General features: G+C 41.5%; 1 protein-coding gene across 5 annotated transcripts in view; it reads right to left on the reverse strand.

The window, feature by feature from the left end:
• Window positions 1–9,685, reverse strand: part of bltp1 (bridge-like lipid transfer protein family member 1) — an 88,959-nt gene extending 79,274 nt beyond the window's left edge. For all 5 annotated transcript variants that reach the window (XM_086128047.1, XM_086128050.1, XM_086128049.1 and 2 more), the window contains exons 1-5: window positions 9,567–9,685; window positions 6,191–6,326; window positions 3,775–3,891; window positions 603–681; window positions 445–509 (exon numbers count right to left, since the gene is read on the reverse strand). In XM_086128047.1, coding sequence (XP_085984173.1) covers window positions 445–509; window positions 603–681; window positions 3,775–3,891; window positions 6,191–6,296 — 367 coding nt within the window. In that variant the 5' untranslated portion in view covers window positions 6,297–6,326; window positions 9,567–9,685. The remainder of the gene's footprint in view (window positions 1–444; window positions 510–602; window positions 682–3,774; window positions 3,892–6,190; window positions 6,327–9,566) is intronic.
• Between the last annotated feature and the right edge of the window lie 2,701 nt (window positions 9,686–12,386).

Here is a 12,386-nt window from a genome sequence, read left to right on the forward strand (position 1 = left end):
ATGCTTTTTTTTGTCGGCAGGTTCCACAGTTCAAAAAGATGTGTTCGGGGTTCAATGAATAATTGCCCATATTGTAGTGTTGATCCTCGTCTGTCACAAGGTACCCTTTGATTGACGGGTGATCTGTTCATGGCGTACCCCACCTCTCTTACCGAGTACCTAGCATCAACCCGAGCTTCCTCAAGGGACCCTAAAGAGAATTAGCACTAGAACAATGGGTGAACTTCAGTTTAACACCTCCTTATGGCAACTGAAGTAAAAACAACATTCTTGATGGACAACCTCCGCCGATGGACTCAACTGAGGAAGAAGCCTTTTATTCACTTATAAGTGAAGAGAATAAATCAGGAAGGACAGAAATGAAAGTGATGAGCAATATGTCAAAAATGTCAAAATCCCAACCAAGTATGTGTGAATTATAAGAGGATCCTACACTTTGCTCACCATGCTGTTTCTGCTTGGGGTTATACATTTTCCACCAGCGGAATATGAGAAAGCCATCCTGTATCCTATCCAAGGGGGGAAAAAAAAGACAAAAAGATGATTTCAGATTTTCTTAACAGATTAAGAGAACAGAGCATGGCAGCAAGAGGCCAGATTACCTGATCGACATGTCTTGGTTGATGTAGTAAACATCTCTGAACATGACCTTTCCTGACAGCACAGAGAAAGAGAAGGAGCCTAAGGAGTAAAATGACACCAGCTTTGTGTTAGACAAAGTGTGTAGTAATACATTGATCTTATTTTTGGATTTAATTTGACTTTCAAAGTAAAAGATTTTTATAACAAACAAGATTATTCAAACGCTTCACTTTTTCCACAGTTTGTGTGAGAGCCTCATTTCAAATTGGAATTGTTTTTTCCCTCCAAAGTCAACACAACACCCCATAACAACATGATTTTTTTTTGTGTGCAAATATATTAAAAATATCAAATTAAGAAATCTCATGTACATAAGTATTCACAACCTTTGCCACAAGGGTCAAAATTGAGCTCAAGTGCATAATATTTCCCCCGGGGAAAAAAAAAATCAGGATTGTCCCGAGGCACAAATCTGGGAAAGGTTCCAGAAAATAATCTGCTGCTTTCGAGGTTTGAATGACCACAGTGCCCTCCGTCATCCATAAACGGAAGATATTCTGAACCAGCGGCAGTCTCCTGAACTGGCCAAACGTCTAAACGGAGCAATCGGGGGAGAACAGCCTTTGTCAGGGAGGTGACCATGAACCTCATGGTCAAACTGTCAGGGCTCAAGCAGTCTTCTGTGGAGGGAGGCCACTCTTCCAGAAGGACAGCCATCTCTGCGGCACTCATCAATCAGGCTTGTATTGTAGACGGAGGCCACTTCTGAGTAAAAAGCACATGGCCGCGTGCCTGGAGTTTGCCAAAAGGCAACTGAAGACCTCTCAGACCATGAGAAAGAAAATTCTATGGTCTGACGAGACAAAGATTGAACTCTTTGTCGTGAATGCCAGGTGTCGTGGTTGGAGGAAACCAGGCACCGCTCATCACCTGACCAAGATCATCCCTACAGTGAAGCGTGGTGCTGGCGGCATCAAGGTGTGGGGATGTTTTTCCATCGGTAGGAAAAGGGAGACGAGTCAGAATTGTACAGAAACATCCCGAATCAATTTCTGCCCCAGAGTCCTCTTGCCCTACACATCCGAGTCAACAAAGGAATTGCTCCAGGAAAATCCGGCGAATGTCGTTGAGCGGCCCAGCCAGAGCCCAGATTTGAAACTGATCAAATATCCCTGGAGAGATCAGAAAATTGCTGCGCATCCATCCTGATGGAGGTGTAGTGGTGCTGCAAAGAGGAATGGAGGAAACTGACAAAAGACAGGTGTGCCAAGCTTGTGGCACACTTGAGGGTGTCAATCGCTGCCATAAGTGTGGTAGCAAAGTATTGAGCAAAGTTGTGACAATGTTGTGACTGTGTTTTGGGTTGGGCCCTTGATTTTGTCATACAGGTTTGGACACGGCATGATGTCTCTCAGTATTTAAGCTTGAATTAGTCAGTGACATGTTATCAGAATGTCAATCCTTCTTCCATGTCTTCTGCATCCATCCCTGCTCTCTGCTGTTACTTTATGTATTTCTGTGGTCGGCATCCAGCCCTGCACTCTATTGTTATTTTGTATTGTTGTAAATAAAGACTTTCAGTTTTGTTCACTTCCATGTCCTGTCTGCTTCTGGGTCCAAAAGCTGTGTGTACTTTTACACAGTACATGCAATATCTTAGTTTTTTTATCTTTTATAAAAAAAAAAAAAACTAATTTCTAATCTTAAATCTTTTACAGTCAACCACGCATACTTGAGGTTTGGAACACATGGCTTCACATTTTGGCAAATTTCTTTTTCTCGAAGTTTCTTTTGAATTTGAAAAAACATTTTTGTATTTTTTGTTTGACACCCAACACCATTTCATTCATTCATCCATCCATTTTCCGATTTTGCTTTATCCTCACAAGGGTTGCAGGGGGTGCTGGAGCCTATCCCAGCTGTCTTCGGGCAATAAATGGGGGACACCCTGAACTGGATGTCAGCCAATCACAGGTCACACAGACATACAACCATCCGCACTCACACACACACCGAGGGACAGTTTTGAGTGTTCAATCAGCCTGCATGTTTTTGGAATGTGGGAGGAAACCGGAGGACCCGGAGAAAACCCACGCAAGCACGGGTAGAACATGCAAACTCCACACAGGAAGGCCGGAGCTGGAATTGAATTGGGTTCAATTCCAGCTCCGGCCTTCCTGTGTGGAGTTTGCATGTTCTACCCGTGCCTCTGCACTGTGAAGTCGATGTACTAACCACTCGAGTACCGGGCCGCCCAACACCATTTCAATGGGTGTCAATTATATGCAGATGTTCACTTTTCACAGGACAGCACGGTGGAGTGTGCGAGTGACATCAGACGTAACAGTGGAACTGACGGAGTGAACAAAATAGACTCAACTCTTGTGTGATTATTTCATTAAGAGACTTGTTAAGGTTCGATATACTTTGGGGATTTAAAATAGTACAAATGTTTTTGTCGGCAGATTTATGATTTGCTGTGAAGCAAAGCCCCTTTGGAATTTGCAGCCTAATCAGAGACAAATACAAAGTAGTCAAACAAACATGTCTTATGACGAAGCTTCAAAACTAGTCATGGCCATGATAAGCAATGAATAAACATCAATAAACATTTGACTCAGTAAAGATTTGTAATGTATGAATGATGCAATGTTGTGTTCATTGCAACAACTTCATGAATTGGATTTCACAACTCTGCAGAGGACAAAAGTGATTCCAGTCCAAGTAGATGCCTAAACAGGCCTTGCTTACACGTCTGCTGGAATGAGAAAAGGCTGCATTTTGCTATTGCAAAAATATGTTATCACGAATTTTACCAATTCATCAATTGTTTTATGTTGAGAGGGAAGAAATTTCATCTGTGCTGTATGTTACACATACAGTACATTTGACAATCAAGTTTTATCCAATCCAATCCAATTGAGGATTTTTCAATGTCGGTGCCGACTCAAGACTGTATACTTGGTTTGGTTTTAAATAGTATCGTGAAAAAGTAAAGGATAAGCAAGACACCAAAAAAATGGTTTCATAAAAAGACCCTCAAACAGATTGTCGTTCGCTTAAGTCATGAAGAGAACCTCGCATGTCTTTAATAATTCAGCAGACCAATTAAATAAACACCTTGAACTCAATGTTTGGCAGTGATCCGATGCGGTGTTTATCGTGATGTAACAGAGCTGCTGATCAACTCACCGATGTGAATGTAGCCATCCTTGTAGAGTCTGTTGATGATGTGGGTGAGGATGAGGCCAATGTTTCGGGAGTTGTAATAAGTTAAATAGATGATCCATCCACAGGACAGAATGGTGGCTTCATGGCAAAACACAGGCATCAGGGTAGTTTAGAAAATATCATTAATTACGCACAAAACAACAACATCGTCTGCATCCAAAATTGACAATAGATGACGTATTTCTTGTTCCCAAGTGCATAACAACAATATTGGAGAGCGAGAGCCGCGCCGCAACTTTGACTTCGTGCTCAAATGAGGATTTACCGTCTCAAAGGATGGCGAACTCTGTCGTGCGGAGGTGCTTTGGCCACAAGTGGTCAGATGTACCGCAAAAGATAAGCATTTGCAAATCACACAACTGTTCCCGCTCCAGGTGGAGCCACAACAAATATGTCTCACCACCTAAAGCTTTAACATACATGTACATTCGAATGCAAGCAGTCTATGAAGTCACCTCAAGAGGACACGACAACACCTCGTGTTGTTTGGAGTACAAGTGAACAAATGTTTGGACCAAGCAGTGCTGGAGCTATCACTATAGCTCCACTCTTTGGCAAAAAGTGGCAACTGGATGCTATAAAAGTCCTGCAGTGAAACAATCTACTTTCCCAAAGGTTAGAGAGGAGAAACTATTGCGAGGGGTTTCAAGAAATTTCTTGAGAGGCTTTGGCATTCACACTTAAAACAGTATTTGCAAATAAGCACAATTAACATGTTGATTGTTTTTGAATGTTTTTTTTTAACGTATACGTGTGTCATTCCATAAATAAGGCAAATCTTTCGGGATAAGGACTTCATACACAGATAAAATGTTACTTCCCCCTCCCACCTCAACATAGTCTCCCAGCACTGTCACACACTTTTCCCATCTGTGCACAAGCTTCCATATTCCCTCAGCGTAAAAAAAAAACAAAAACAAAAAAAAAAAAACTTTGGACTGATGTCTCAGCCAGTCGCTCAAAACAATTTTTGACTTCATTGTCACTTTCAAACTTTGTGCCTCTCGTGAATGAATGCGTTTAAGGTACCAAACAGGTGAAAGTCTGAAGAGGCATGCATGGTCTGGGCTGTAAGGGGGATGAGGGAGCAGTTCCCAGCCCAGCTCGTTGATGGTCTGCACCTTTTGGGCTGCTGTGTGAGGTTGTCATGATGCAAGATGACTCCTTCTGACCCCTGCGTTTGTTCTTGATGTCTTTCTGACCTGCCACAGCAGTTCAGAGTAGTTGGCACAAAGTTTGAACGTGACGAAGTCAAACGTGTTGTGAGCGACTGGCTGAGACATCAATCCAGAGATTTTTACGCTAAGGGAATATGAGGGGTGTTCACACGGCACACATTTGCTTCGGTGCTGCACCGATGTATTTTGTTGCGATATATCTTACACCGGAGCAAATTTTGTGGAGCGTTCACACGTACAAAGCCGCTGACTAAAGAGAAGCATGTTAACCCCGGTGCAGCCCCACTTGCGTTCACACGGCAGTTTCTGCAGCGGTGCAAAACGATAGAAAACATAAGGCCACGATAGGGTTGGTTCTTTTTAAAACATACACAACTCAAGCAACTACTGTACAGGCACGTCTTTCTCCTCCTCGGTCCCCGTGCCTTAAACTCGAGAGGCGTTCAATGACCGCCCCCGAAAACGTAAATCAACGATGACTTCAATGACACTCAGAAAAGCAAACATAATGCGCCAAGCAGAAAATCAAGAGAGGAAATCACAAAATAAATTCTACGGGGGGGTTGTGAAAACACAACAGAGGAACAAACTGCACGAACAACTCCGAGACAGTCCAGTGCAACAGAGCACGAAAGCAACGCATTCTAGCCGTGTGTAATCAACTCTTCTCATGCGTAGCGAGGCTACTCCCCCCGCAAACGAGCATTTGCTCCGGAGCAAATTTTTAACCCTGTAGCGTTCACACGTACCATTTTACATCGGTGCTGCCCCGCAAACGAGCATTTGCTCCGGAGCAAATTTTTAAGCCACCTCCTTGAGCAGGGTTAAATTTGCTCCAGTTTAAGCTGTTACACCGGTGTAACTTTGCACGTGTGAACGCTCTGCTGGGGCAGCCCCGGAGCAAATGTTACCGTGTGAACACCCCTATGGAAGCTTGTGCACAGATGGGAAAGGTGTGTGACAATGCTGGCAAACTACGTTGGGGGGAGGACGGAAACTTCTATCTGTATTAGAAGTCCTTATACCGAAAATCTGACCTTATTTATTGAATGACTCTCATATTAGCCTTCCACTTCACATTAAAAGTGTTAGAATAAATGTACATATGTTATCGAACCTGACAAAAAGACTTTCACGTGATATTAAGATTCACTTTATAAATTCTTTTTTTGTCGATAGATCAGATGCTAAGCACTTACCCACGAGGAGCCATATGAAGTTAGAGTTGTGCTTGGTGAGAAAGTCATCCAAATCCCCTAAGCTTGGGAAGGTACTTTCGTTGTTTTTGGAACCAAGCACATCCATGGCTACTGGCTCTCCCTTTGATGTCGACAACTAAAAGAGAAGAACAACATGTCAATTCATTACATAATCAATATTGGGATTAAAATATATCGAGCGCCTTCCATAATTAGACACCCCTGGTTAAGAAAGGTTAAAAGACAAATATGTATTCAATTCTTATTGCAGAAGCATATTTTCATTCTGACAGAGGTCCCCAGACCTCAACCCCATTGAAAACCTGTCGAGTGATCTGAAGAGGAGAGTGCAAAGGAGAGCGTTCCAGTCACTGGATGAGTTTGAGAGATTTTGCAAAGAATGGTCCAACATCCCTCTTTCTGTACTCTCCCATTTTGTGAAACATTATAGGAGAATCGGTGCTCTTTTGTACTAACTTCAGATGTACTGATGATTGCGGCATACATGATTTGGTGTAGAATAATTATTTCTTAATGTGGGATAGCCCCGCCCCCCACTAAATAGTTGCAATCAAATTAAAGGTTTGATTTTTTTTTTTTTTTTTGGTCCTACATTATTTAGAGAGAGAAAAAAAGTGTGAAGTAATCACAGAAAATCCTAAATGAAATATTTTTAACGTTACAAGTAATTAAACAAATAACATAAAATAAAGCATGAAAAAAATCATTTCAATTTCTGATATTCAACAAAGTAATTATTTTCCCGAACTGAGATCCTGGCGAGCGACAAACCCGGAAATGTGACGTCTTTTCAAGCATCATTACATACCCTATTCAAAAACCGTTTGCCCTAATGTGAACAGCGCATCGCCACGCAGCATTGAGGCCTTTCGCCGAATAATGCTGTAACAATGAGCAGTTAAACAATGCAGTAGAGTGGCGGCGTGGCGACTCGACCTTCTTTAAATGACATCACAAACCAGCTTTATTCAACAATGTTGTTTTACCCAGCAAAATCGCTACTGTGGTTTTGACGTCACTTTTTTTGGATTTTTTTAATATCAATTTCAGTCGGATATCCGAATACCAAATCATTCCATAACTGCAGCCCTATTTTATGTCAGTTGATATTGACAATTATTGATTTTTTTTTCCCACCCTGAGTTTCGGTCATTTTATTTTAAAATGTAATCTTTAAGGCCTACACAACTATGAAAAAGTCAAATAAACACGGTTACATATTGAGATTAAATAAATGCTCATTTAAACCAAATATGCAAAGTATTTTGTCAACAACGGCAAACAGTATATCTTCACATCAAGCTTGTAAATCATTCCACAAATAGATCCAACTAATTATTTAAAAATGCATGTATACTCCAATCAGTGGACTGTCCCGGGGCGCTTGTGTCTTGCGCCTGTAATGGGCAGCATTTTTCACAGCCCCGCTTTGTTCAGCGGAGAGATCGGTGCTGTTGAACGGTCTGCGGCTGGATGGATGTAAGGCTTGAGGAGCCGACGATGAGAAGAAAGGAGCGTGAGCGCGGAGCGCCGATGCGGATGTGGAACTGGGAGTCGCGGCTTGGAATTGAAGTGGATTTACATGGGACAGGAGATGTGAGCCAATCTCTTTTTCGTCAATGGACGCTACAGCTTCGTGTTTGCTTTCAAAACTTAGCTTGTAGCAGACGTGTGCACATTTTCAGCATGACGTCTCTGATCCACTGGTGAAAGGACACTTTGATCCTCTCCTCTTTCATCTAGATCTGCTTCAGACAACAAAGTGTATGCAGAAAAGTGGTGAAGATTGCACGACTGTCTGTGTCCTATGTGTTGTGTTGTGTTATTTTTGTTATTTTGACTTCAAAATGGCGCCGCGTGAGTGGCTGCCTTTCCAGCAGCTCCTATATTTTGTTGTTCGACTTCTTCCTTTCATAACTTTGCTGCTGTGAATTGGGAATTTCTCCATTGCGAGACTAATAAAGGTTATTCTTATCTGATCTTATTTTGTATATCAAAGAGAAACCAGAGTAAACTTAAAGTTGTCACAATATCTGCATGACATGAAAAATGTCTGTTGCCAAGCCCAGTCTTTATGAAATCAAACAAACATATCATCGCTGCCCTGTTAAAAACAGGTTTGTTTGTTTTTTTGTTTGTTTCAGTCTGTACAGAACAATGTAGACAGTGGATCACCAGTAATGTGACCACACAGGTTGTTTGATGACTTGTGTTTATGTTTTTTTTTAATACTTTCAGGAAGAACTAATTTGTTTGTGACAAGGTTCTCCTGGGTGGACTTTATACATATGCGTGCAGCAAAGGGTCTTTGCACAGAGTTCGTTCAACTATGCTTGGCGCACACCAACACAAATCCTTCCTAATCCAGCAAAAATTATTTTTGTGAAAAAAAAACACTTCCATTTGCTGCTCGTGATTTTATGAGGAGGGAAGCAAGCTTATTCGTGTCCACATTGTGTACATTGTGCACAGTGCACTGGTTACAGAGAAATAAGTTGCGATTTGGAGTGACGCACGCCCTAATATGCGAGCAAAAATTATTATTCCAGAGTAAAAAGTTGAATGCTGTCAGTGACAGTTTGAGATTCACTTTCTCTCGACTACTCCTCGCTCCAACTGCCCCTGAAAACATCAGGTAGGATAAATCACTGTCACAATAGAAAAAGGTGCCAACACCCACAGTGGACAAAAGCAATAGTTTGCGTTTAAATAACATAGTCATGCCAATAGCATGTATTAAGTGTCGTGTAAAATGGGGATGACTTAATGTACTCTCGCCTTACGACCTAGTACAATGAAAATTGTGAGCAGTGGCGTGATGACACAAAGACCTTACTGTTTCCCAAACAAATCATGACCAAATCATAGGAATTCGTCCTAGCAAGGTGATGAACAGCAACTTCAACTTGTTCTGTTTACATCGTGAAATTAAAGCGAGCCAAAACACCAAGCGATATTCTATTCAGACAGGACCTGCCTTTGCAAATATTATGACAAGTTAATATCTGGTGGACGATGTAGGAAGGCTGGGACTTGAAATCGGGGGCATGCTTTGTAACCAGCCTTGCTAATCCTCAATCTTACATCATTTCCACAGTTCAGTAATACTCAGTACAAACAAGAACGAGCATGTTATGATGCCCAATTTGAAATTGAACGTTCTTCGAGTTCACAGTAGCGTCTCTGGCTACTCGACAAATGACATGTTCAATTGAGTATAATGCCAATAATAAAGCTAAAAGCTGAATGCCATAAAGTTAGCACTATGGGTAGCTAGCAGCCTAATGACAGCGGGCCGCACCCTGCAACTTCACCTTTAATAATGAATGAAATGAAGTAACTTCAAGCACAGTACCTCGATGCCCTTGCTAAAGGCTGTAGTTTCATCTTTGCTCCGGCTGTCCAACGCTTGTTGTCATTTTATTGTGTCAGGCATGGAGAGGATCCATCCTCTGTGGACTATTTACCTGGTTTATGGCCAGTCAACATCTCTTCCGGTTCCGAGGCTAACAGCCATGAAAACGACCAATAGAAAATAACGATAAGTCTCGGTTTGACCAATGAAAGAGCAATACTCTCTAAATTGTTGACGTACAGCTCATGCGACCAATCAAAATCAAAGTCGTCTGAATTCGAGACGTGTGAAAACCGCAGGAAAAATAAACCCTTTAAACAAACAAAAAGCAGCCTCTTATGATGTCAAAAAAAGATTTGATCAAAAATAAAAGCAAATAATGATGAAAGTGATTTTAAATTCACACATTTAAAACATGCTGTAAATGTATATCCAAGCGAGGTCTTGAAAAATCACCCCTTAAAACATGCTGTAAATGTATATCCAAGTCCAGTATTGAAAAATTAGCCTTTAGATTTTGTTTGGAAAACATTCAAAAATAAGTTGTTTAAAATATCCGTTATGAACTTTTGTTGCATACATTTTATTCCAACCATGAGAATGCATAAGATTTGTATTACACACGGTGTAGCTGGCGTTACTTCAGAGAATAAAACTGCATCCCCAATAATTGAGCAATAAAATTCTGAACACAATTTGTCAGTGCCATAACAGTCAACATAATACTGTGTTTTTCCATGTTTTTATGTTGCATAACTTGTTTGTCTAAACCTGCACCTCGAGTATGTAATGATAAAACTATTCGCTTAATACGTGTACCAGCTTGCCCACCAATATTACAAATAAAAGAAAGGGATCCACAGTTCACCATGACATGAGCCTCTGTGGTGCAAGTCTTTGTATTATAATAATTTAACACGATTCTTTATTTAAAGTGAAACCACACATTTTGTGCTAATTAACTAATGGTCGGTCTCTATCTTCTGCAGGTACAGATGAGATGCACTAAACTTTGTAGGACTCAAAATCTCAGAAGAACTGGTGAACTACTTTGAAAGGAAAACAACTCAAGAATGGCTTGATGCTTTCGATACCACGCTTGACGAAACTGAGGACTTCTTTATTGCCACAAGTAGGTCACGTTTTATCTGCTCCTCTGGGTGTCCAATTAATCCCCCTGCAGACAAAGGTCGTGTCTGTGCAAAGGCGCAACTTGCTATTATGTTAAACTTTTGGATGATGCTTTCCTTGCTTATATTGAGAAGCACAGTAAATATCCATCCATCCATCCATCCATCCATTTTCTGATCCACTTATCTTCAAGGGTCGCGGTCATAACCCGTCACCCTCCATGCGCCCACGCAAATATGTAATATTTAAATTAGCTCATAGACCCCATATGGTAAGTGAAAACAGTGAGCGACAACAGGCTCACAAATAAGCGCTTTTCCCAAATGGCATGGTGTTTTCGTGCTACCTATACAAAAGGGCCATGGTCGTTAATTATAAGGACAACTATTTCTATGCTGTAATAATAATAATAATAATAGATTTTATTTATAAGCGCCTTTCAAGACACCCAAGGACACTTTACAATAACAAAAAACACAAAACAATACGGGTTGAGCAGCGGCAGCCAAAACGCGCCAGCGTTCACTCAACCCGAAGGTCAGAAAGAAACCACAAGGGAGGGAGAGAGGGAGAAAAAAACCCACGCTCGAACTACCCTCGTTTTGAGGATAATACAGTGATCCCTCGCTATTTCGCGGTTCGTTTATCGCGGCTTCGGTGCATCGCAGATTTTTTCAAACATTCATGAAGTCCGCAAAAATCTGTGTCTAAGTGTTGTTTACTAGGCGTGCTAGTGTGTGCACTCTGCTCAAGCGCAAATGCCCACGTGGGGCAATTTTTTTTATATATGTTAATTGGTTGCTACTTTGCGGATTTTCGTTTATCGCGGGTGATTTTGGTCCCCATTGACCGCGATAAACATGGGATTACTGTACATCGAACTCGAGTCATAATCTCCTCCGTGGCCTTGAGAAGGTCTTTTGACAATAGCAACTCACTCCACAATATCTTGCAACGTTTATGCTACCTGTTCAAAAATTTGCTAGATTACCAACATGTTTTCTCTAATTACGTTTGAGACATTGCTTGTCCAGTAAAATCAATGCATTTTTTTTGGCCTCTCTGGTAGTTTTGCTTATGAGCTTTTCAGTATAAATCCCATTCTGATGTCTGTGGCATTGACTGTGCCGCAGCTAGCTGTTCATGATGCGTTCAAAGGCGGTATGGGAAACGATGAAATGACAAGTTTAAAAAAGGAATTTAAATGGCTGTGCGTGTGTGTGTGTGTGTGTGTGTGTGTGTGGGAGTGGGGGGGGGGGTGTTGTCTTGTACTGTTACATTTCCTATTTCCGGTGTGGTTGCAGCAAACCTTCGTAGCCTTATAACTCATTATTACTTATGAACTTCATTGATGTTTTTATCATGGTGCTAATGACGAAAAGTGCATGATCTGGATAACCACATTAACCCGCTGACATTGGACACAGCCATTGGCGGCACTTATTTTGTGCACATAAGGGCATGTTGTCAGATATTTGCATATTGTACAGCAGGGGTGGCCAACCACTCCCCCATTTCTCACATCTTCTTCTCTCACCCCTTGCGGTTAATTGGGGACCAGTCCGCTGGCTCCCAGTCGATCGCGATCCACGTATTGGATCCCCGTCTTAAAATCAGAGGGAACTGACTAGCTTAGCGCCGTTGTTTTCGCATGAGCGGTGACCTAAAGGTCAAAATTCAGTTGTCATC

Source organism: Hippocampus guttulatus, chromosome 13, assembly GCF_054856545.1.
Source record: "Hippocampus guttulatus isolate MCC_2025c chromosome 13, RoL_Hgut_1.0, whole genome shotgun sequence".
Classification (NCBI taxonomy): Eukaryota; Metazoa; Chordata; class Actinopteri; order Syngnathiformes; family Syngnathidae; genus Hippocampus; species Hippocampus guttulatus.